The 25,868-nt window shown below is 31.9% G+C and overlaps 4 protein-coding genes and 1 long non-coding RNA gene across 10 annotated transcripts; 3 read left to right on the top strand and 2 right to left on the bottom strand.

The window, feature by feature from the left end:
* Nucleotides 1-3,279: 3,279 nt before the first annotated feature.
* On the top strand, nucleotides 3,280-6,640 carry LOC107961222 (tetraspanin-18). Of its 2 annotated transcripts, XR_001701226.2 has the most exons (7): nucleotides 3,327-3,779; nucleotides 4,666-4,765; nucleotides 5,156-5,236; nucleotides 5,345-5,449; nucleotides 5,913-6,125; nucleotides 6,318-6,426; nucleotides 6,503-6,640. XR_001701226.2 is itself a non-coding variant. In XM_016897421.2 (6 exons), exons 1-6 carry the CDS (start codon nucleotides 3,463-3,465, stop codon nucleotides 6,357-6,359), a joined length of 858 nt encoding a protein of 285 aa, XP_016752910.1. In that variant the 5' UTR covers nucleotides 3,280-3,462; the 3' UTR covers nucleotides 6,360-6,640. The 2 variants fall into 2 exon arrangements, 1 of the variants encoding a protein (XP_016752910.1); XM_016897421.2 differs by having other exon boundaries at nucleotides 3,280-3,779; nucleotides 6,318-6,640.
* A 2,246-nt stretch (nucleotides 6,641-8,886) lies between these two features.
* On the top strand, nucleotides 8,887-10,558 carry LOC107961211 (photosystem I reaction center subunit IV A, chloroplastic). Its single transcript, XM_016897413.2, has 3 exons — nucleotides 8,887-9,394; nucleotides 10,205-10,270; nucleotides 10,357-10,558. Exons 1-3 carry the CDS (start codon nucleotides 9,122-9,124, stop codon nucleotides 10,459-10,461), a joined length of 444 nt encoding a protein of 147 aa, XP_016752902.1. The 5' UTR covers nucleotides 8,887-9,121; the 3' UTR covers nucleotides 10,462-10,558.
* A 36-nt stretch (nucleotides 10,559-10,594) lies between these two features.
* Nucleotides 10,595-16,554, bottom strand: LOC107961190 (ribokinase). Of its 3 annotated transcripts, none has more exons than XR_001701212.2 (14): nucleotides 16,335-16,542; nucleotides 15,948-15,999; nucleotides 15,732-15,821; nucleotides 15,070-15,147; nucleotides 14,887-14,961; nucleotides 14,386-14,438; nucleotides 13,865-14,015; nucleotides 13,316-13,426; nucleotides 12,822-12,948; nucleotides 12,609-12,706; nucleotides 11,916-12,054; nucleotides 11,324-11,376; nucleotides 11,066-11,227; nucleotides 10,595-10,902 (listed from the first exon to the last, which is right to left on the bottom strand). XR_001701212.2 is itself a non-coding variant. In XM_016897402.2 (14 exons), exons 1-13 carry the CDS (start codon nucleotides 16,418-16,420, stop codon nucleotides 11,147-11,149), a joined length of 1,194 nt encoding a protein of 397 aa, XP_016752891.2. In that variant the 5' UTR covers nucleotides 16,421-16,554; the 3' UTR covers nucleotides 10,595-10,902; nucleotides 11,128-11,146. The 3 variants fall into 3 exon arrangements, 1 of the variants encoding a protein (XP_016752891.2); XM_016897402.2 differs by having other exon boundaries at nucleotides 11,128-11,227; nucleotides 16,335-16,554; XR_001701215.2 differs by lacking the exon at nucleotides 10,595-10,902 and having other exon boundaries at nucleotides 10,909-11,227; nucleotides 11,916-12,085.
* On the bottom strand, nucleotides 16,427-20,890 carry LOC107961164 (uncharacterized). Of its 3 annotated transcripts, none has more exons than XM_041075746.1 (4): nucleotides 20,135-20,844; nucleotides 19,007-19,093; nucleotides 17,786-18,938; nucleotides 16,427-16,564 (listed from the first exon to the last, which is right to left on the bottom strand). In XM_041075746.1, exons 1-4 carry the CDS (start codon nucleotides 20,468-20,470, stop codon nucleotides 16,551-16,553), a joined length of 1,590 nt encoding a protein of 529 aa, XP_040931680.1. In that variant the 5' UTR covers nucleotides 20,471-20,844; the 3' UTR covers nucleotides 16,427-16,550. The 3 variants fall into 3 exon arrangements, with proteins under 3 accessions (XP_040931680.1, XP_016752873.2, XP_016752878.2); XM_016897384.2 differs by lacking the exon at nucleotides 16,427-16,564 and adding an exon at nucleotides 16,879-17,319 and having other exon boundaries at nucleotides 20,135-20,890; XM_016897389.2 differs by lacking the exon at nucleotides 16,427-16,564 and adding an exon at nucleotides 16,879-17,327.
* Nucleotides 20,891-22,797: 1,907 nt separating this feature from the next.
* Nucleotides 22,798-24,427, top strand: LOC107904131 (uncharacterized). The gene is made up of 3 exons (XR_001686130.2): nucleotides 22,798-22,901; nucleotides 23,377-23,462; nucleotides 24,136-24,427. It is a non-coding gene; the product is annotated as an uncharacterized lncRNA (long non-coding RNA).
* Nucleotides 24,428-25,868: the final 1,441 nt, after the last annotated feature.

Below are 25,868 nucleotides of genomic sequence, written 5' to 3'. Positions count from 1 at the left end.
TATTTTTGGAATAAAATTGATTAGTGAATAGAGGTTAAAAAAATGGCATCTCCTTTTCTTTTCTTTTTTCTTTTAAATTTTCTATATATCTACGGAAGCGAACTTAATAACTAATTCTCCGCATTTTGTAGGCCTAATAAAGGGTAGATGCTAATCACGAGTTTTAAAGCTGTTCCATACCAAGGGCAAATATCGAACCCTCAGTAACTGATTAAGATAAGAAAGACAAATGAAATCGGTTTTTAAATCCAAATTAAAATTTTGATTATTTTTAATCTTAGGAGTTTCTAAACTTTTTAATTAATTTTATCATGTTTATGAAGTTAAAAATTTTAAAAAAAATTAATATAAATCATGAGACAAATAATTAATTTTACCTATGTTTAGGTCTAGTAATGAACAGTTTAATGTCCTTTTCAAAAGGATTGATCTTTATAAACAATAAAATGGATATGAAAAATACATTAATTATACTAAAAAAAATTTGATAACCTTTAAATAAATTTCGGGTTCAAATTTTATCAACGAAAAAAATATTGGAAGCCAAACTCGAATTCAAATTTAGTTAGAGCAAAATGCAATTTAAAGGAAGGAAATGCTAAAAGATCTTAATAAAACTAATTAAGGTTTTTTTGTTATTTGATTGTCTCTTTCTCTCTCTCTCTCTCTCTTTTTTAACTCGTGGTTAATGGAAAAATGATATTGCAGCTTTTGAAATTCACATGTTATCAATTTTAATCCTCAATATTTTATATTGGGTCAATTTAGTTTTGATTTTAAAAAATTTAATCTTTTAATATTTACGCATTGTGTAATTTAGACTTTTTTGTGTTTATTTCCTTTTGACTTTTTCACCTAAAAAGCTAAAAAAAGTATCAGTTAAATTTGATAAATATATACATATATCAAAAATAGAAACACCAAAAAATTCAAGATAATAAAACTTAATCTTTTCTTATTCTTTTAAAATTAGCCCTCAATGTCACAAAAGAAAAGCCAAAAAAAATTATACAAAGTGTAAATGTCGAGGGTTAAATCTTTTATAATCAAAGATTAAATTGATACAATGTATAAATGTTGAGGGCTAAATCGTCATTATCATTGTTAATTTAATGGATAGTAACCAAAAAATAAAAAAATTAAATAATTAAATCACTATTTTATAACTTTCCGTAATTGAATGATAAAAAATACTTATAATTAAGTTAGAGTAAAAAATTAGAACTATCCTTTTGATCCTATTTATGGCTATAAGTAATTGCAATAAAAACGTTAAGTAGTATTAATTACTCACCATATATACAAATTATAACCGTTGATTCTTCATGATAATTTTCTTGCTTATTTTTTTATCTTTATTAATTAATTTTAAGAAACAAGAAACAAGAAACAAGGAAAAACGACTTTTATTGTACCTACTAACACAAGAAACAAGGAGGTGTTAGAATGCGCTAATGAACAACAAAAAGGCTCAACAAATGAAATCTAAAAGCTAGAATCAAAGAAAATTGCAACTACCCAATAGAAAGATTGTACTCTCATACTCGTATCATATACGCATGTATATTAAAAATTAAAAAAGAAAATATTTTATTTTTAAATTATATATTAGATGATTAGGTTAATACATTTATTTACTGATAGAAATCATATTTATTTTTTTTACCCAATTCGTAATAGGAAAAGTTAAATATTTTATTTTATTTTTAAATAATATCTTTAAAATGATTTATTTGCATATTTACTTGTATGAACTTAACAACTCCCTTTGGCTCTAAATAATTAACACAAATTTAATTTTAATATTTAACGAAATATGATTTATTAATATTATTACAATTTGAACATAAAATTTTAATATATTTTACTATTTAATAATATTTAGTTTAAAATTAAATTTCATTGTTAATTAATTAATTTTTTTATTAAAAAAATTAAAATCCCCCAACAATAATATAATTCAAAATTCACTGGATATTAGATAATACAATTTAGCACGTTTTTATTATATTATTTAGGGCTGATTTGGATTTGCAGTTAGATTTGTTCCAATAAAATGAAAAGGTAAATTATAAGAATAGTCATCTAAATATGCTTTTAGTTTTAGTTTGGTCATCTAATTATTATTTATTTTTCATTTAGTCACTCAAATTTTCAAAATTATATATTTTAGTCACTCTTTCTTTAGTTACATCATCTTAGTGACGAAAAGCTAATGTAGACATTTATTTATTGGTCTAATAACAAATTTAGCCCCCTAATGTTTACACATTTTATAAATCTTATCTTAAATCTAAAAAATCAACAAATTTAGCCCTTAATGTTTACAAAAATTTTCATTTTAATTCTAATTGTATTTTAATTATATACCTAACTGTACCTCCAACGAGTTCAATTGGATGTTCCGTACTGATTTCTTCTCAACGACCAAATTCAGCTGCCACATATGGTGGACCGGCGACGAAAAGTACCTTGATGTCATCCGGGTGGACGACAAGTCCCTGCTAAACGACTGTGGTGGGAATAACTGCCGATGGAGATCGTAAGACGACGGAGTATATTTGTTCAGCTATCAGCATAAAGAATATCGTTTGCAATATAAATGGAAACCTTGGAATAAGACTGAAACTAATATATAGAGAGAGAAGAAAATGATGGGTTAAAACTAGTAACAATGTCATCTTTGAATATTATTTGTGGAATAAAAATGGTCAGTCACAAAAGGTTAAGACATCCCATATTTTCCATTTTCCATTCAATTACTATTTATTTAAATAAAATTTTGCATCTAATTACATTTTATATTAATTATTTTGTGAAAAAAAAGTTGAATAATTGATTAAGGTTGAAGTTTCAAATATTGAAGACTCGAGTTTGAGTTTTATCATTTGTAATTGTGTTGTGTGTGTATTTTTCTCATTAGGTGTGTGTGCTTTGTGTCCGTTGTCTGGGTCTTTTCGGATTAGCCAACTTTTGTTCTCTTCTTGGTCCATTGTGCATTGTATTAGTTGGGTCGGACATAAATTTATATCTATTTTCATGGTTGTTTGAATAGGAACCAATTAGTTAGTTGAATCGAGAATCGATCGGGGTATTGATAGTGACTATTGATGCGATAATGGCTACCTTTTCTCTGATTAAAGGTATAATATCATTTATGTTCATTTAAAATTTTATTATCCAATTTAATTTATTTAACTTTGTTTTTCTAAAAAAATTAATATTTCAATTTCAATCATTTTAATATAAAAAAATAATGAGCTCAAGCTCATGGGCCGTAAGTTAACGAAGCCCAAAATATCATAACCGTCGTTAACAGTAGACATTTCCGTCTCTTCCCAGATTCGAAGTCTAATTCTCCGAGAACAAAAAGAAGGGCTAATAAACGCAGCTTCGATCACATTCCCTCCCCTCCACAGAAAGGAAAAAAAGTTCATCAAAATCGATTGAAAATCTGAGGGAATGAGAACGAATTGCTGCCACGTTTCGTTTGCTTTTGTTCTCAAGTTATTGAATTCTCTCCAAGGTTTCGTTGGAGTATCCATTATTCTCTATTCAATATGGATGTTGGATCAGTGGAACCATCACGTCCCAATATCTCCTCCTCCTTCAGCGCCGTCTCCGGTTTCTTCTGTTTCCAATTCGATCCTCTTCAACTCGGGACCGGAGATGGGAGATCAAGCAGCTAGGGTTTTCGACGATTTTGCTGTCGGTTTGGTTTCCGGTTTGGACAATGATGTCGGGTTTAATTTGAGCTCAGTTGAACTACCTGCTCCCTGGTACTTGCTCTATTTAGTTCTTTTTTTTTAAATTAATTGATTGTTTTATAAGGAATTTTGAAGTGGAGACTGCATTAAATGCTGTCAAATTTTTGAAAAAAAAGGGGGACGAACTTTAATTGTTTGGGAAGGGGGTTCGATAGAACAGGTTAATAATCTCATTTTGAGATTTATACACGTTGAATCTTTGATCATGCAATTTAATGATCTGTACTTAGGTAAGAAGTTATTGTATATCGGAGAAAAACCTTGGATAAAGAGTTGGTTACGTGAGATCCTTATGTTCTTCAACAAAACATGCCATGCAACAAAATTGCTAGCTCAATTCTAATTTTGTTTTTTTGTTTTGTTACTTTTGCCTCTTAATATGTAGTCAGTAATTTAAATCACCATATTTATTGACTAAGTTGATCCAGCTCTTCATTTTTATTCAAGTACCCATGTTTGGTATCTGTTTTGGACACATTTCATGACATGAGTATGGGATATATCTCTTCAAAGACCTTCCAAATACATGGAAAATCTTATAAAAAATTGAACATACCTGTATCAATTATATTCCCATATCCGACAATCACACCCAAGTTCAAGTAACAGAGGATTTGAGAAAACAAACTTACAAGTCTTACCTTTAGGATGGAATATGCTTAATGTAAATTGCGGAGACTTTTATCTTTAACAAGTTTAAAGTTTGTCGTGACTATTTCTGTAGATGTTATTTTAGAACTTGGTTGTCACTGGTTGCTAACTGGGTTGTGTCTCTTTCAAATTGTTATTTCACTGGATTGGCGATACAATGCTTGCTTTTTGTGGTGGTTTTGATTGGACGTTTTGGATTGCAAGTGCTTACATGTGTGTCAACTTGATGATTTCTCCTTTGTTTCAGGTTCATATACTCTTTTATGGGAATAGGAATTACGATATGTTGTGTTGCTCTCATTGGTTGCATAGCTGCTGAATCTATTAATGGATGCTGCCTTTGTTTTGTATCCTACCAGATGAGTCTTTATATTTCTTTTCAAAAGAAGTTGGCTTAATGATAAGTTAAACTGCAGTGATTCTGAACATCTCTACAATAGAGATTAGTATGATTTTTAATGAAAGTCGTGAATTTCAGGCAATGGTATTATGTGTTGAAGCTTTAAGTTCTTTAACTTTTTCTTATGCTTTGTATTCTGAGTAGTGGCAGTAGCAGGAGAAGATGAAGTGCTAATATAGGACTAAAACTTTAAGCACAAAATTCAATTTTAATCTTCTACTTTTCACTGTTAAGTGTCTCTAAAACTAAGTACTTGACGGTTTTAAGCTCTTGCAGGCAGTTACCCAGTGGACTGCATTCTATTATTTGGTTTTCCTTAACTTGATAAAACTGCCAGTATACACTTCTCAAAATTATTCTCGTTCTAATAGAAGCTGCTTTAGTAGCATTTATTGCAATTGACCGTAGCTGGGAGAAGGTATATACTTTTTCTTGGTGCATTGTGTTTATCATGAGATGCCATGGTTTTGATCATGTGCAGATTATCATCTACAAGATTGCAACTAAATACTGCATTCTATGACAGGATCTTCCATTTGACCCAACTGGAGAAATTGATAGCTTCCGGTCCTTTGTCGAAGACAACGTTGATATATGTAAATGGGTTGGCATCAGTGTGGTCATTATTCAAGTAAACTTTTTAGCCCGTCTCTTCATGCAGTTTATAACATCCTAAATTAATTGATTGCAATTATTATGCACATTTAAAGAAAATGAAGTAACTAAACGAACACGTACTTTATGGTCATAATTGTTGCACTTCATCAGTCAAGTTCTACTAAAGTTCATTTTATGGTCGTAAGGTTTTATGAATTTTGTCATAATGGCACTTTACAGTGATCTTACCATGTTTTGCAGTTTCTCCATTGTGAAAGAAGTATTTTGTTTAGGTTTCCCCTTTGTTTTTTTAATGCCAGCACTGAACTGTTTATTTTTCTAGTTAGTAAATATTATATATGTATATGGTAACTAAATTCAAGGGCTAGATGAAAAGAATATTGTTTTCCACTAGCAAATAAAAGATGTATGCATATAGCGTCCGGTGAATCTGCTGATTTCTTTACTGTGATAGATTTGTTCCTTCAATGTTTCAGGCATTAGCAATGCTAGTGGCAATAATTTTGCGGGCAATGGTTTCTGCTAGAAGAAGAGACATCGATGATGAAGATGAAGATGATTATGAAAGCATTAGAGGTAGAACTTGGGAGCCATTGCTAAACCCTCAGTCTAGCCACTCATCTACCTCATCCAAGGGTGATGGAAGGGGAACTCGCTCTGACGTCTGGGGCTCACAAATAAGAGAAAAGGTATCCTGAACTTTATTGCTTATAGCTTGTCTTCAGTGGAGAAAATGATGAGCATCTCCATTGTTCCACCCTGTTTTGCGCCATGAAATCAATTTCAAAATATTCTTTTCATTTATGCCGAGTTATTTTACCCCTAGCATCTTTCTATGCATAGTTGTTTCCTAAATCATGCCACTGAATTTTGCATTGCAGTTTGGGTTGCAAAGCAGTGATAAATATAATTCACTGAAGTAGAACGCATCTGCAAGTAAGAAGACGAAGTAGAACGATGGCAATATCTTTCGTATTTCAAATTGATCAAGTACATATCATTGCACTCTAGTCCTTTAAATTCTTTCCTTTTGTGGACAAAGTTTGATGTTGTGATTTGTATATAGGTCATCGGACTCGATTTCGCTGTATTACTTTGTAATGGTGTTCATGATTGAATCTGGTGTATAACTGATAAAGCTTGTTTGTTGGGTCTAATATTGTAATTCTCATTTGTCATTTAAAATGATTTTGATTTGAGTGAATATTGAAATGTCTTTCCACAATTAATAGAATTGTAAGAATATAGAATTAAAGACTTAGGAAACTCAACAAAAAGGAATGTAAAAACTTTAGGAACTTGAATCGTTTTGAGTTGCGAGAGGAACCTATTTATAGTATTTAGGGGCTCTATACATTTAGTGTTCGTACATGAATCTACATTATTCCATGAATGTTAAATTCATAGTGAAAAAAGTGAATCTAAAATTTTTTTGTTTAAGTCCGACTCAAGTCAGGTTGGGCAGGCTATCCGACCATTGGACAGAACTACTTAATTCAAAAGTGACCCATTAAACATGTTTTGTACATTACGTTACAATCATTAGAAAAGTTATAATCATAAATGCACACTAAAGTTATTTTTTTTTAAAGCTAAATTTATTTATTCATTCAAAAAATCGAATTATACAATTTAGAGAAAAAAAAAACATAGCAAACACTATTTGTAAATGATGAAGGACAAGCTCCATCGACATGATAAAAGTTTTAGTCTCAGCATCAATAGAATATTATAACACGTTGATAATTGGCTTTTTACAACTCAAGTACAACATATCTGGAGTGATTGCAAGCACTTAATATGATAAGAAAATCAGCCCTAGATGGTCTAAAACGGCAAGTAAAAATCGATAAAATAATTGAGCTTTTACCAAACTAGAGAGAGGATTATAGCAAAATCATCTCTAAAATCACTTGTAAAACTAAGATTACATGTATAAGTAAGACTAAAAACGTGCTACAAGAGCAGAAAAAACTTTTAAAATTGAAGACTTATTAAATAATAATAAAACAAGCAAAAAAATATAAAAAACTTAAAACAACACGGGTTCAAATTGACATGAGAAATCATTTATTATTTTGAAATACTCTCAAAACAGAAGCAGGTTAAGAAGTTGACGAAGAGCCACTCACTTTTCAAGAAAAACTACTGGTGGCCGGTGGAGTTTTAACGAACAACAAATACCATCATTTATCCATCACAACTTGTGAAGACAACAAAGATATCACAAAATATATCTGCAAACTGAAAAGAGAGAATTCATGTGTAGTGAATGAGAAGAAGAAAGAAGAAAAGGTTGATGAAAGAAGAAAAAAACGGGCGATAGCCATCTCAAAAGTTGACACTACTGCTGAGCAAAACAAAAGATAAAAAACAAACAACTTACCACATAAAAATTATTTGTTATAAAAATACAAAATATATCCGGGGAACTCATTAAAATAAATCTAAATCAAACTCACACATAATGAGATTTAAATCAATAACTCATAATTTCTAAAGTCTTTTATTTCACTTCCTTTTTTTTTTCTTTCTTTGTGAGTTTCGGGAATATCCCGTTCATAGATCTAAAATTCAGATCTAGTCTAAATAGTTAACTTTACAACTAATTGTTACAATTAATAGGTATTTAAATCGCTTTTTTTATTATTAAATAAAAACTTCAAATATTTAATTAAATAAGTTTATAAATAAGTCATGAATTTAGCTTTAAATTTCTATTTTTTCCCCTTTTTGGACTGTTTGAACTCTTAAGTTTTGTTTATCGTTGAGTTACAAAATTGTTTTTCAAGTCAAAAGCTTCAAACCAAATTAGCTTTTCAAATTGTCTTTTCAAGCGAAATAAAAAAGATAAAATTTTTAACTTTCGGTTTTTCAAAAGTGGATTTAAATGGCAAATTATAATTTTACCCCCCATTTATGTTAACTATAAAAAATAAATATGATTTGTGCATGCAAATTAAATTTTACAACTAATTTATATTAAGTATTTAAAAGTATTTAAATTTTACATTTCAAATATTATTTATTTTACTATCTTTATAATATAATCTAAATTGAATATTTGTAAACACCATAATAATAATAATAATAATAATAATAATAATAATTTGGCATTCTCCAAATAATAATACTTTGAATTTAAGTCTATAATTTTTTATTATAATTTAAGTGTATATATTTCATATCCATGATGAATTTGAGTTTATATATTATGTGTATTTCATATACTATAATATTAATTACTTAATAGATTAAAGTTTAATTTTTTATTATAATTTAAGTTTAATATTAATGTATTTAAATACATATTTTTTACTTTACAACATAAAATAAATATTTTATTTTCTCAAAAATACATTTTAATAATAAATAATAATAATAATAATAATTTTTTCATAACATTTTTCAATTTTAATAATAAAATAAACAGAGATATAAAGCAGTTCCGAAAAGATGCGATTTTAAAATTATAATCACATTATCCAAAGAAAAGAGATGTGGTGCATAGGTGTCAGCTTCCTAGTGGATGAAAAGGAGTCCACTTTCTCAATATCAGATAAAATTCATTGATAATTTTTTTTAAAAAAACTTCCAAATAATTCAAGGCCTCTCAATCATTCCTGTTCTTTTTCTTTTTCATTTGCTTAAAACTATAGAGCCACGGTTTAGCAGAGAGAGAGAGATGGGTAGCTGCAGCGGCATGGCATCGGCTGCCTCGGGGTTCTTGTTAATGCCCAGTCTCACCGGCACTGCTGCTTCTAAGACCAATAACATCAGCATGCTCTTTTCCCCTTCCAGAAACAACTACTACAATGGCTCAAGGCTCGTCGTAAGGGCGGCTGAGGAGGAGGCTTCGCCACCAGCACCACCACCAGCAGCCACCACTGCGCCACCAGAAGGTGGTGAAGCCCCTAAGCCTAAGCCACCACCGATTGGACCAAAAAGAGGAACCAAGGTTAGCTGCAATTATTATAATCTATGTTAGCTGGATTTTATGGTAAATACTAGGGTTTTTTTTTTTATCCCTCGCACGGCTTAGTTATATTTATTAATCACAAAAATATTAAATTTTTTTAATTTTTTTTTTACATTTTCCCTTATGCTATTAAAAATATATTTTAATACTGTAAAAATAATATATATTATACACATTATAATTTCAAATTGTAATAAAATTAACATTTACTCTATAAAATTATTTGAAAAAAAATTCATTTACAAAACAATAAACACTTACAAATATTAACTCTTTTAATCAATAAATGATATATTTACAATTTAACATAATTTTTAATAATACAAGTCTAAATTATTCTATTTAATAATAGAAAGATTAATTTGATGAAGTAGATTTTTCAAGTACATTCACCTAAGAAAAAGTGTATTGATGTAATTAATATAGAACAATATTATTAATTTTTCAAAATTTATTTTAATTTTTTGTATTATTAATAGTTTAATAATTCGATTTAGGGTTAGCTATATGATTGCAGGTAAAATTTATTAAGGATAAGATATATTTATATGGAATTGGTGTTAGGTGGACAAGGACGCTACATAATATATATATTTGGAATTGGTGGTAAACAGGGGCGTAACCTCCTGCCAAATTTAAAATGAAAAATTTTTTATTTAAATTTTTTAAATTTTAAATTAATAAAATTAAAATTATATTTTAATCCTTCTAAAAATAATGGAATTGTATTTTTATTATAGTAGAAATTATAATTTAATTTTGGTATGCTTTTCTGACTTTATCCTGTAGGTGAAGATCCTTAGAAGGGAGTCGTATTGGTACAATGGCTATGGATCCGTTGTTACAGTTGACCAGGTTTATTTTTATTTTTAAATATTCTTTAGACATTTCTTTACAAGTGATGGCTGAGTGAGTTAAAACATTCACTTTACGAGTTGCAGGACCCCAAGACTCGGTACCCAGTGGTGGTTCGATTCAACAAAGTGAACCATGCCAATGTATCTACTAACAACTATGCATTGGATGAGATTGAAGAAGTTAAATGAGATTAGTCCATCAAGTCTTTGTAATTTTATGTTGTATTTTGTATCATATTACAACCTCACAATTCAAATCTATATAAATTTAATCCTTTCCTTCTTATTCCAAGCATTGTGGTAAATTTGAAATGCTTATAGATATTTGTGAATATATTTTTATATTGCAAATGAAATGTAATTCCAACAAATGGGGGTAGGATTGATGGTTGCTGTCTAAGACCATAACATCCCCCACTCCAATGACACCTCACTATCACTAATAACCCAAACCCAATTTCAATACAAGATGTTAAAAAGCTTTCACACCAAATTACAAGCAATTATCTGATTCGGTCATTTAAGCCTCACAATTTTGTTCACATTAAGTGTCTCACACTTTGTGAGTCTTCAATCAAACTCTAGTACACTGTCAATGTGAGATTCATAACTCCTCTCTGGGACCCTGACCTGTAATATTAAGTGTAACATAAGTGAATTAAGACCAGAAGTCTAATGTAGGCAAAGAAGGTTGTGTTTCTATATATATATATATAATCCTTTACTCTATATAAAAGGATGTCTTAGCTTGTACTAGGGACCATGTTATGATGTTGATGAAAGTAAAGCTTACAGAAGTCTGTCATGGCAATATCAATGCTCTTGGTTGTAGGGCAAAGTTTCAATTTACTTAACCTCTAACATAGTTGACATGTCACAAGAAGGTCGCCAAGCGTGGATCTGTTCTGTGTGGAAGACCAGTTCGGGCTCCCAAAGCCCTACAGCCAGATGCAGCCTGCATTGAAGCCTCGAAAATAGGTAAGGAAACTAAAAACATCTCCTGGCAATTAGAAATTTTAGCAGCTAATTAACAAAGAGTAAATCCACTTACCACTTGAGCAGCAAATGGTAACATCTTCTCTGGTGGCATGCCCGCACAGAGAGCTAAAAACAAAAAATGGGTTGTCATCAACCTCGAAAATGGCTTAATCAATAAATAGAAAATGACCCATCTGGCCAGGTTACGAATTGCAAAATGTTGCAGACTTAATTAGTCTAAGAAAATGTAAGATGAATGAAATGATGTCGTATGATTCCCCATAAAATGATACTAGTTCAGCTGTGAGGACACGAAGTTTCTAGTAAGGCTATAAGTTGTGCATAGATTAATAGAAGAAACCTCACTAACTGATGAAACTGTTGATGAAGGGTTCATCTTATATACGCATACAATCACCTTCACCTTAATCGAGTGCTATACAGAAGAATCTGACATTTCTGCCAGGTTTATTGCTAATTAATAGTTATGCACTTTTGGAACAAAGGATGGTTGAGATCAAGGCAAATATGAGAACCTTTAAAGCAAAAAAAAAAAAAAAACCTTAGCTACCTATTTGTAGCAACTTTCAAATTAAACATAAATATGTTTAATCTCTCGGAAAACAAAAGTTGGAGACTAATGAGGTCTGAAGGGATAAATGTACCGTAAACTACTGCTCCAATAAATGCGTCTCCGGCACCGGTTGTGTCAACAAGTTCTGATGGTGGAATCTTTTCAGCTGTTCCGATAAATAACCGACCAAATACTGTTCCTATCCCATTTGCACTCAAATTGGTAACCACCTACAAGGGGAGCCATCTTGCAAATAAAAATCTGGAAGATGAAACAGAAGATCATAATTGCCACTTATAAGAGAATAGAATTTTAGAAGCCAGAAGTAGCTCCAGAGAACTCTTGCAAACTAGATTTAGGAAGAGATAACTTTGAACTCAGATTCAAGCAACATTAGATCACGGCAGAGATTAAATGGGTTCCATTGAAAACTTAAAATACTAAATTATCAGAAATATGAACTACCTGTAGCAGCAATCCTATAAGATGAGCTGTATATAAAAAATGCAATATAATAGAGAAAATTTTAAAGAGCCGTTGGTGTGGCATATCCCCATACGCACATCTAAAAGTGTGTCAGACACAAGTGTGGACACGAGTATTTCAAGAGAAATGAAGAGTAAGAGTAATATAGTGTAAAATAGCAACATGAATCAGAGGCATGCTCCTGAATTGAGAACACAAATCTAGAAAAAGATTTAAGATAGTGAAGTTCATATCGTGCAACTATATTCCTGATGAGATATAATATGTAAGCCAATAAAGTCCTTGCTTTGTATATTACCGATGAGATACATGTTGGTATGGTCTTGCTTTCATCTTTTCTCTGCTTCAGTGATTCCAATAAACCGTGAATATCAATTTCTTCAGCATCGGAACCACCTGCAAACATAGTAGAGAATACCTGTAAAAAATGCAAATTCAAATGAATCAAGCAAGTATCGATTTTTTTTACGGTTCCAACAAGATTACAGTTCCATTTCATATGATATTTTACCATTTACACTTCTTTCGAGCATTATGCATCCATCTTCACCCAGTGTCACAATCACAAATTTTAAGTTTGGCAATCTCAGAAGCATGGAAAGAAGTGCACTTGGAAGAGATGGAGCCTTTGTCCACGCCTTTTTCATCAGAAGTTCATAATACGTGCCAAAAGAAAATCAACTAAGTTAACAAATATCAGTGGCAATACACATGTATATCATCTTTGTAACTAAAGATTAAAGAACCAGGCCAAAATTAAATATCCAAATAACCAATTAAGTGAGAAACTAAAATAGATTTAACTAATAATGACAAAATAAGTTCCTAAAGATAAGGATAGATTACATCACTTATACAAGATTATGGAAGAAGGATTCTATGGAGATTGGATAAGAGTTGTAGGGCATTTCATCAATTTTTTACATATGTTTGCAAAACCAAGTTACCTGTGGGGAACTTCAGTGTAAAAGAAACATATAGTGATCCATCAAAAGATCAACTTACCTGCGGAAATCTTGCTGAGCATATAGCATAACTAGCAAAATTCAGAAGATCATCTAAACCTTCCCTTTCCCTTTCTGCATCGACTAATATTGGAATATTTTTGCAAGCTGCCTGTACTGGAAACATACAAAAGAGTGCTATTGACTTGCTATCAGTTGATATTAATGATGAAGAATGTAGAGGAACGACTTAATATTCTAGCAATCACGGAAAAACTGCCAGCATCGAATATGCCATAAGTTGAAGGCAAAGCTAATCAAAGAAGCTAAAATAAGGAAAATCCAATAGTTACCGAATATCCAATGGTTACCGAATAAGAAGAATAATCTTTAAGTATCCAACAAGGATTTGTTCATTTTTTTCCAAGTTTTTCCATTTATGTAGAGGGTACTTGGTAGTTTCATATCCTCATATCTCATGTCCCAATAAATGTCAAACACATAAACTCCAAGCAAAATGAAGGAGGAGCAACACATCCCCTAGCCATATGATAGCTCTTAATTTCATCTGCCTTGATACTATAAGTAGAAGAAGAAAAAGAAAATGTACCTCTTTTGCAATAATTAAAGCAGTTTCGTACAGTCTTCCATCAAAATAGACCATATTGGCTCCATCCAAAGCAGATAATAATTGGGACTGTGAGAGTTCATCTGGTATCAAGGGTGGATAACCAGGGGTGTGAATACAGGTGCGAGTTTTCCTGAAAGTTTAGTGTCAACTGGTTGGATACATATGCTTTCTATTTTCATTTTTTAACATAAGCAACACTTGTTTTTTTTCTTTGGGTTCTTGGCACAAGTGTTAAGAGTTGCGGCTTATATCTACACCCAAAGAAAATGTAAATAAATACTATTTTAAATAAAGGATGGAAAGAGCTGGTCGAAGGTGACCTTAAGCCATCTAAGCCACTCTGAAGAAGATAATTTTCCATGCTTTAAACCTGCTATAGGCAGATCTCAAATGCCTATATACAGAATCGGAGAGAAAAGAAGGATTTTTCAAGGAAATACACTTCTTACTGAAAGGATAACTGATTATATAATGCATGGAATAAGGCAACAAGTGCTCACGTTTCGTTGTCAACAATTATATAAGTAAATGGCGAATTCCCCTCCTCAGAAACCTGAAATCCACACAATTAGTTCAGAGAGAGGGAGTCCAGGTTGTAATGAGACATTTAATGGCAGTAAAATATGTCTTATATGAAAAAAAAAGGCTGCCCAGTGCACAAAGCTCATCTAGCCATCTATGATGTGATATATGATAAAATATATTCCTTCCCATGTCAGTCTCTGCTATATGACAGTCCAAGTTCCTAGGTTCTTTTCTTGGCTTCTAACTTCTAGAGTCTGGACAAGTCATAATCGACAAACGCAAATGACCTAACTATATTGCATAAATCCGGGTGGAGCATTATTTCTAGAATCGAATATCCAAACATTCAAAAATACCAATGGAATAAATCTTCGAGGCAAAAAACCTTCTTATATCAATCAAGATAAAAGCAATGATAATAGTAGGCTATGGATCTTTCCCATAAGTAAGAGCCATAAAATATCTCAAAGCCTTACAATAAAGAATGAAGTGTTGACTCCATCAGACTCAAGCTCCTCCAATATACTCTTGCCTTGGGCATCATTGGCAACCTAATGATTTATATGATGCAATAAAAGTGTTATCTCATTCAACAGTCAAATTTCACGGTGGAATTGAAGTAGATAGAGAAAATAAAGAAGAACAAAGATATGTAAGACCTTAGAAATTAGTCGCGGATTTAATCCTAAACGAGCAACACAAGTTAAGGCATTTCCAGCATTCCCACCTCCCTGAACCTGTGAAAATAAATGCTAAATTAATCAATTAAACCTACTAGTTATATAGCTCAAGCTCTTACAATTTTCCTTAAGTATCCTTCTCTTACAACAAGTGTGCCCAATGCATATCTAAACTTGGATATGAAAACATGACCCTCCAAGGATTCTCAAACTATTAAGGAAAAAACTTAGAAAAAAAAGTGAAAATACTCATGTTGGAGACATATCCATACTTAACACTTACAAACTACTGGGAGGTTCTACAAAGAAATGGAAGACGGAAGAGCAAATTGAAACATTGATAAACAAAAATATTCGTATTGGACACATGTACATACCCAACACTCATGAGCCCGAGTAACATAACCTACTACGAGGTTCTACAACGAAACTGAACAGAGAAGGGCAAATTGAAACATTGATCAAATAAGAACTACATTGCTCACTTAAAATACACTAAAAAAAGGTCCGAATAAGATAATCGTGTCGAACCAAAATACCCATGTCAGACACATACTCTATACCCCAAAGCTTTACAAAGAAAATCATCATTAGATTAAGTAAATAAAAGTAGGAAGCAAGGATTTTTAGAAAATAACAACCTTTAAGCTAGTGCTTCGGATTTTGTCATCAGGTTTAGGATAAGAAGCGACGGAGGCCAAGAAATCCACTCCGACCGACCCACACCCTAGCTGTCGGTCATGTTAACAAAATTGAAAACATTAATCAATTTTATGATAATGCTTTAACAAAAACAAAGAGGGGGTATGAATATACGATAGAGACAATAATGCAATTTAAAAATAAAAAAAGCGTACGACGATGCGATGTTCAGGAAGTGGTGGAAGCGATTCGGATGACATTTGGGCCCTGAAATTTGAAAAAAAAATCTCTAGAAATGAAGCATTGACCATTGAGCAAACCACAGTACCACACACAAAATTAGTTTTAACAACTATAATTTTTCATGCAAGTAACAAAAATTTAATATATATATTTATTAGTTCTTAATTTTTGAAATGTAAAATTCATAGATGAATTGGTATCAAACTCATTCATCATCTCTCTCCATTGCAATCTTGCATCAAAAGAATGGGATTGTTATGGATATAGTGCTTGAATCCATGTCGACACAATAAAGATTTCTTTGTGGGGTTTATTTGAATTTGGATTTCCTCAAAATTAATAAAGGACAGGAACGAGACCTGGTAAAGAAAGGAGGAGAGGCGCGAGAGACGAGGTTGGGCTGTGAAATGACGTTGGGGAAAGGCGAAAGTAAGGATGACACCATTGTTTTTTCTTCTTCCTCCTCGTAATAAAGCTTTCTTTAGGGATAGATAGTGGAGTATCGTTGGTAAGAGCTACGGGCGTTGAAACATGGATAAAGAGGTGGAACTTTGGAGCCAACCAATTCTTTTCCTTCATGCCTGAGAGGCTGATATTCGGATTTTTTATAATAAGAAAATTAAATATTTCGGGTATTTGCTGTTTTGCAGAAATTCGAGTCAATTTAACATTAATTTTTAAAAATACTTCAAAATCAAAAAACACCTTTGAACAAAAATTAACATTTTCTGCTTTTACTTTTACTTTTGGCCAAAGAAGTGCTTTTGTAAAACATTTTACATTTTTTTTATCTCGGAACAAATTTGAAAAGCTCAAAAGTATCTTATTTAACATTACTTTTATCTCAAAAATACTTTTAATCCCAAAAATACTTCTAAGAGGTAATACCAAACTAGCCCTTCCTCAAGTGAATCTGAATTTGAGTATAAATAATTATGTAATGAGCAATATTTTTTTAACTTAATTAAAAATTTACAACATAAATAACAAATCTAGGATTGACTATTGCATATGATAGATTTGACTCCCAAGGAAAAAACACTGAATTGCAATTTGGTTCACAAGTCCTAAATAGAAACACAATTCAGCCATAGTCTCTCATAACCATTTCGATTTCGCCATCCACTTCGTTGGGTTCCACCATTTATACCTCACACTGCTTAACACAACCAAACCACTTAAAACAAAACAATCATCAGTTATCACCTAGGCACTTGACCCATATTCAGGTTAATACCTCTCTCTCGTCCCCTACTCCAAACTTCTTCCTCCTTTCTTCGCCTTCTCTAACCATCTTAATCTCCACCTCACCAACATTCTCGCCACATTTAGCATCAACAAACCCTGTCCATCTTGCAAAAACATTATTTTAAGGCAAAAACATCAAGAAAGGAATGAATTCTGGACATTGTTCAATAAGCTAAAACCATTGGATTCTTAAATATCTCTGTACAACATCATTCGGCCTCTTAGTTTTTTTCCCACACAAAGGAAACCATAGCTTGAGAAATAAAAAAAAAGTTGCATATTTCAAGATTTTAACTCCGATGTCGGTTTTTAAAGATGACTGTACAAATCAATTAAGCTAAGCTCTGTGCTCCGAGTTCCCTCCCGCGGAACAGCATCCTAACTATGACTTCTTCAAGGTCTGTGGAGCAAGGTAGCTAATCCGCTATACACAAGCTAAATGACGATCCCACCAGGTCTCAATATCAAAGAAAAGCATACAAGAATACACAAGCAAATGCTAATCTGCTCTATGCACGAGTTAGACGATCCCAAGAGCTTTCGATATCAAAGAAAAGCATACCAGTTTCGAGAGGTATATGATCAGGAGATGGTGCATTAAGTCCTGCAGTAAGAGACCCTCCAGGAGCACACTGGTTATCCAAAAGGAGGCTCTCAAGCTCATTGTAATACGACTTATCTCCCCCATTTACCTTGAATGGTCCTTCCCCATTTGTGGATCCTGAGGTTTGAAACTGTAAATAATCAGCAGAAGATTGTTGATTGCTTTGGCCAATGTTATTGACCCAATTAATGTCAAAATCGGAAAAACCATTATATGTTGCAGGATGATTTTGATTCTGAACAAGACTGGTATCGTTGTATACATTAGACTGAGGAACACACAGATTGTATGGTGGGTATAGGGAAGGTGCTGAGTTTGCAAAAATGGGGTCCATTCTTGGTTGTAAGGAGCTATGATATGTATGTGTTCCTAGACTTGTATCAGAATTGTTTGGGCAGACAATGAGGTTCGGGTTCCTTTCGTTTGATGTTGTAACTGAAGCAGGATTTCGTTGATACTGTGATGCATGAGCAGAAGTAATGTTCTCAATGTTCTCTGGTTGATACTGTGATGCATGAGCAGAAGTGATGTTCTCAATGTTCTCTGGTGGAACATATGCACTGTGGGTCACTGTTGCAGGAACTTCAGTATCTAGTCTTTTGGACATTGTGTTGGAAGAGACAAATTGGCAACTCATGTTCCTAGTCTTAGTACCTCGATCCCTTTGAATTACAGAATTACGCACACCTAGCAACTCCTGTGAACCCGAGCGCAACTGAATCGTGCTTCTATTTAGAACATGTCGGCTACCAACAGTTGGGTTATATGGAACTCCATGTCTGGTAGAGGACGAACAAGCACGAATTATGGATGGCCTTGGGACATTATTTTGTGGTATGCAGTTCCCAGAAGGTCGAACTGGAGTTGGTCTGGAAACGTGATTTTGTGTCGTCAACCGAATAATGTCGCGATGCAGCGCTTGGTTATGTTGGGGCACTATTGTAGAATGAGATGTGACAGGAGGCATGGAAACATTTCTCCCATGCCTGAAATTCTTCCGCAGAGTACTCCAAATTTCCTCTTTATTAGTGGCATGACAATGATCAGTATTAGAGATACCTAAGCCCCAATAACAACATGGTGCTCGCACGTCACAAACAAAGCAATGGCACTGCAATTTCAAAAAGAATAATCATAGTACAATCAAGAATATCAAAATTAAAAAGTTCCAAAAGTTACCAGTTCACAGTGCTGATCATGAGAAGTTGAACTAAATGGAAATTTAGCACAATCATGTCGTGGGTGGGGGAAATCTCTGCAAGCAATCTGCAAACAGATGATATAGAAAAATGAGACGGCTATTCAAAATTTCATGCTATGTGTAAAGCAAAACAAAAAGTGTAGGTTCAACATTAAATATAAAAAAACTAAGTAATGCAACCAGCATCTAAATGCCCCTAATATCACATCAGCTCCTAGATATCTCGCATAAGAAAACTCTGAGACTTCATTCATACTTTCACTCTTTTGACATTTCAAGGGCTCATCTGGAAACTTAGCATCAATGAAACATATTTATTGTGCCCTTAAGATCATCTGAGCACAAAGATTGATACTTTTTGGTTCTCCATCGAAGTAGTTTCCATCGCAGCAAGTTCAATCCTTGAATATTAGCAGGAAAACTAGTGATCAGCTTATTTCTCCAAAAATTACTGATCTAGTTGCAAATAGAAAGGACTAAGATGCAATTCCTCACTGCAACAGATGATTACAGTTTTTCAATGGCTCAATTCTCACCTTTCATGTCATCCAAGATGACACTTACGGCACAACATACTGATGATCCAATAATGATGGTGCTTCAGCTGGTTGAAAGGGCATCTCTAAACGCCATGAACATTCAAAATTGCAGGAGCTAGAAGACAAATTACTAAAAGAACAATCTAGAACCCCAACAAAATACACAAAAAAAAATTCAAGAAATGCTGAAAAAATAGCAAAACTGAATTTTAACATTCACCTTTAAGAACCCAGATATCAGAATAACCATATTCCCAATTGTAAAATTCAACACTGCACAAAGCCGTGCTCATTGGAAGGACATAAAGATATAATAGAAGTAATATAAAAAATAATGCTTAAGAATCAAGTCAATCAACTATTTCTATACCTCTATATTCCCTTCCTTAGCATACATCGTAGACAAATTTCACTAGGAACTACTGGAAACCACATAGAGATTGATTTGTTCAAATTTTCTCAGCAACCAAACATATAAAATGAAACTCCATCAATGTACTTAATCACAAAAACCACTCAACAAAAAGTTCAAACAACAAAATAGTGATTAAAATTTCAATATTTTACCTGCCCTTTGTGGCCGACAACAAGCAACTCATCAGAATCATCATGGTAATCATTAACATCGGACACCGCCTTTTCGGGGTCACCTTCCAAAACGATACAATCATCGTCTTCTAAAGTAACATCCTTCCTCACCGATGAGCTCCGTGTCTTCGACTTCTTATTAGGGTTGACCTCCCCGATAACCACCACCTCGTCGGAATCGTCGAACCCCTTACTAACGGCTTCCAGAACTTCCGAAAACCAGTCGTAGTCGTCCCCTTTGGACTCTTCCAAACCCGACGCCACCTCATCGTCGTCGTCGGAGCTTATATCGAAAACCACTGGATTTGACTCCATCACCAAAAAAAAAAACCGATGAAAATAATAATAATTTAGGATTTCTATATATTAAAAGGAACTAAATTATAGTAAGTTTTCATATGGAGGAATTTGAGGATTCTGTAATCTGAATTTAAAAAAGAAAAAGAGTACAAATCAAAAGCGAAAACATGGTGGGAACCACGAAGAATTGATAATGACCTGTGAATTTTGGCTTTCGGTAAAAAGAAATTGGAAAATTTTCAGGGTTTAGGATCCGTCGATTTAGAATGTTAGGGTTTTTACGGCTGTTGATTGTATTGAGGGTTTTCTTGTTTCTTTTCTTTCCCCCTGGTTGAGAATTTTGGGGAAAGTGAAATACTGAAACGTACTTAAAACATAAAAGCGAAATATAGTAGGGTGGAAGGAAAATTACAAAAAATGAAAAAGTAAATGGTTAGAAATATATATATATATTACATAAATATATATATAGAGGAAAATGAGAGTTGTTAAAAAATTATTATTAGTAAGAAAATCGGAAAATTGATTTTTTTTCAACACCTTCTTCAGAATGAGTAAATTTCGATTTAATTTAAAAAATTGATAAAAAATTAAATTTTTCAACTTAACTCGAATATGCATTACACAAATTGAGTTATCTAAAAATTCGAAGAAAAAATACAAAACTTCGTCGTTTTGATAAATGTTTACTTTTTCTAAAGTTAAAAAGTCAAAACTATTAAGTTAAAAGTCAAACTACTTTTTTATAAATGTTTACAGTTAAAAAGCAAAACAATTATATTGTTTATGTTGTTAAAAAATCGGTCCATATAAACACAATATTGAGTATAAAAAATAGGATTTGTTAACTTCACTTGACTTGACTCGAAATTTTTTTACTTGATTCGATTCGAAAAATTTTCAAATTGAGTTTAATTGCTAAAATAAGATTCGTCATCTCGACTAACTCAAAATATTTTTACTTGATTCAACTCAAATCAATCAAATACTCACCCCTAAACATGATTGTGTCACATTATTACTTAAATCTATATCATTATTTAAGCTCCTAATTGATTTTGTGTCAGGAGTCAATCAGACATCAATTGATTATAGAAATTACGAAAATATATTTTCGTAATCAAAATAAATTATTTTATTCGAGTCTATTTTAATATTTTTACTTTAAAAAACAAATAAAAATATGCAAATTGTGAAATTTGAACCTACCCGTAAAATATTTAATTTAGCCCATGACTGTGGGTTGGTGTCACGAGTTAATTGGGTACCACTCAAAATGTCCTTTCGTAATTAAAATAAGTTATATTACTTGAGTGTATTTTAATCTTTTTACTTGAAGAAAACAAATAAAAATATGCATATGGTGAAATTTGAACCCACCCTAATCGCATTAGTAAGACATTTTTGTAATTATACTATTCAAGCGTATTTTAATCTTTTTACTTGAAATTTGAAACCACCCCAATTGCATTAGTAAGACATTTAATTTAACTCTGACTGTGATTGGTGTCACGGGTTAATCAAGTACCAACTCGGTTAGAAAATAACTAATATAACCTTTTATTAAATGATTACTACTATTATTTTGATGATCTTTTTATATTTTCATACTTTTATATAGTTTTTAAATAAAAGAACTAAAATTAAAGTGTTTAGGGATTGAATTCATGTTTAATGAATTTATAAACAAATTATTTACCACTACATCAATAATAATTTATGATTAAACTTAAAAAAATTAACTTTTAACATAAAATGTTTTCTCTCACCAAATTTGTATATCTATATTTACTAGTAATAAAACCTCGAGTTCGTGTTACGGATTAATCAGGTGCCAACTCGGTGAGAAAATGACTAATATACCTTTTTATTAAATAAAATAACTAAAATTAATATATCTAGAGATTAAACTAATGTTTAATAGATTTACAAATAATTTTTTACCACTACACCAATAAAATTTATTGAGCAAATGTAACAGTCCGGTTTTTGACTAAATTGGAACAGTGATTTCGGAACTACAAATCCGAGGTTAGAAAATTATTTTTATATTATTTTTGGTGTTTACAGCATGATAGTATGTACGTGTAAAAATTTTGTGAGCTAATTTTATCGTTTAATAGCTCAATTTGAGAAAAATGACTAAATCGCGTAAAATGCAAAAGTTACATACTATTTGTTTAAAGTGCTTAATTGCTATGGTTGATTAAATTAAAAGTCCTTATGATGATATTATACCATTGGTTGTGTTAATGGACATTAATGTATGTGCATTATAAAATTTTATGTTTATTCATTAAGGTTAAACTTGTAATTTAGATAATAAAGGTTAATAAACAAAACAAAATTCATAATTTGTGTTCATCTTCCTCTTGGTGACCGAATATCAAAGAAAAAAAGAGAGGTTGGAAGCTTGTTACGGTTCGGTACTTGCAAGGCTTGATTGGTAAGTGTTTTGAGCTCAGTTTTTGATGATTTCTACGTTTTTGAGAATGTTGCTTTGTATTCTAGCTAGCCCATGCCTTAATTTTTGAAGTTGTTAATGATTTTGTGAAGTGGAATTGATTAATGCTTGAGCTTATGAATGTTTTATGATGAAAAATGAATAATTGTTGATAGTTATACAAGTTTTGTTAAATGATTTTGAGTAAAAATGCCTATTAGGAATTTAATTGTGAAAAATGTAAATTGAGGGGTTGAAATGTGAAATAAATGAAATTATTGGCTGCTAGGGACCTATATAAAATTCAGATAGGCTTGGGTTTAATGAAATTTCATGAATTTTGTGTATTTGTGAAATAGGGACTAAATTGTAAAAATGTATAACTTTAGGGGCTAAAGTGTAAAAATGCCTAAATAGGTGTTTGTGGACTGAATTGAATGATTAAATGAATAAATGAGTTAATTTTGAATGTATACAGATCAAGAACGAAAGAAATCAGATTTAGATCAGTGAAAATCAAAGGTTATCGAATAGTTGATCCAGTCTGTTTATCTCGAATACAAGGTAAGTTCATATACAAATAAATATCTTTAAATTAAAGTATATATGTTTAATTGTCATTGAACTGCTATGAATGTTGAATGATCAAATATGAACAAGAATCGACAGGGTTACAATATCCAAAAGTCCCTTACGAACCTTAGGAATAGTATAGGATACGAATGTCATGACATTAGGATTAACGAGATGTGATTATGTGTAAGATCATGTCTGGGACATCGGCATCATTATGTGATTACATGTAAGACCATGTCTGGGACATTGACATCGTTATTTGATTTTGTGTAAGATTATAGCAAGGCTATCGGCATCGATATGTGATAATATGTAAGACTATATCTGAGATATGGCATTGTAAGAGCTATATGTGATTTCCGAGTATCCTTAACAATTCCAAAAGGTTCAACAGGCAAAGTCAAGTCGAGAAAGAATGTGTGAATGAGTTAAGTGACTTAGGTACATATGAGATTCATACAAGTATTGAAAAGGGAAGTATTTGATTAATTCACTTATGATATTGTATATGTATACATTGAGAAAGGTTTGTGAGCTTATATGTGCTTACTCATAGTTTGCCTATGGATGAAAATGATGTTGATTCATGTGGTAAATTTATTTGTATATTGCTTGCTAAGCTTTTAAAGCTTACTTTGAGTGTTCTTTCCCTGTTTTATAGATCATTGAAGTTAGCTCGGACTCGGGGATCATCAGGAACATCGTCACACTATCGATCAACTTTTTGGTACTTTTGATGCTTTGTAAATATGGTGTATGGCATGTATAGGCTAGTGTTATTGTGATATGTGAGAGTTGGCTTATAAATTATGTAAATGTTTGGTATATTTTTAGCCATGTAAGGTGGTTTACAATGCCTTATGATTTGGTAAGCTTGGTATGGTTTTCATGATGGCTAGATGGTTAAATTATTTTGGTTAATTATCAATGATATTTCATGGTTGAAAGGGATTTGACATATTTTTATATTGGTTGATGAACTTTAGCTGCATTTTTGTGACTAAAAATGGTACCATAAGAGCTTGTTTTGGTATGTGCAAAAAGGGTGGCAAATTGGCTTTGCAAATGGCCTATTTTTGTCCACACGGATAGAGACACGAGCGTGTGTCTCAGCCGTATGCGACACACGGTCATGCTACACAATCGTGTGTCCCCTGGTGTTGAAATTGAATTGAAGTCAGTATGCTCCACACGAGCTGGACACACGCCCGTGTCTCTACCCGTGTGATCCAAGTCAGAATACCCTCTAGTTTTCACACAGACTGGCATACAGGCGTGTCCTCGGCCATGTGATGTAAGTCAGTATGTATGCCCTATTTTTACACGGCCTAAGACACGGACGTGACTACTAGTCGTGTGAGGCACACAGCCTGTTTACACGAGCGTGTGATCTCTGTATGCATGAAAATTTTCTAAGTTTTCTAAAGTTTACAAATGTTATCAATTTAGTCCCAAACTAAAGCATGTTTAAGGCCTCGTAGGCCCTGATTAGGGACAATATCATTATATTGAAAGATATATGTACATGAATGTATGAATGCTTGAGATTTGGATATTAAATGATGTGTATTGTTCAGTAATACTTCATAATCCTACACCGGCAATGGATACAAGTAAGGGTTAGTACAGCAAACTTAAATAAAATTAACTTTTAATGAAAAATATTTTCTCTCACCGAACTTGTATATTATCACTGTCACTTAATTGCATTGTTATTCTGAGTCAACTTGATATTTAATTTTTAAAGAATAGAATTTCAATATTAAATTGTCTTTTCACTAACTTTATCTCTTTTTGACGTGCTATAATAAAATGATAATACTATTATAAACAATAAGAGTGAATTTAATATTATTAATATAATGTATTTATCTATAACAATTTTTTTCCTCACAAGATAAACTACTTTTTTTTTAATTTCGTACATATTGCATCTGTTGTTATTTTTATTAGTTTCAACCTTACATTTCATTATTTATTATATGTTATTTTATGATGCATCCATGTGTTCTAAATACGTAGTTTCCACACACATAATGTATTTGATTGAGTTAGTATCACAAATTAACTTCATCTATGTTCTAAATTCGTGTTTTTCACATAGATATGCATATGATAAGATTTCTAGTTTATTTATAAGAATATTTTAATTTTTCAGGTGATAATGCGAGAGTGGCATGTCATCCCATATACAAAATTAGGAAATTTTGTCAAATTTCAAGATTAAAGTGTACAAAAAATTTAGGGATTAAATTGAAAATTCTTATCAAATTGAAGTCTAAATGTTGCTTTATCCTAAAATAATAAAACAAGGGTATCTAAACCAGACTAAAAACTAGACGAATGAAAGGGTATAATTGGAATTTGATAATTGTTGTTCGCTAGCACGTAATC

The sequence above is a fragment of the Gossypium hirsutum genome, chromosome A08, assembly GCF_007990345.1.
Source record: "Gossypium hirsutum isolate 1008001.06 chromosome A08, Gossypium_hirsutum_v2.1, whole genome shotgun sequence".
Lineage (NCBI taxonomy): Eukaryota > Viridiplantae > Streptophyta > Magnoliopsida > Malvales > Malvaceae > Gossypium > Gossypium hirsutum.
Note: the sequence above shows the minus strand (reverse complement) of the source record. Positions and strands in the feature narration are given on the sequence as shown.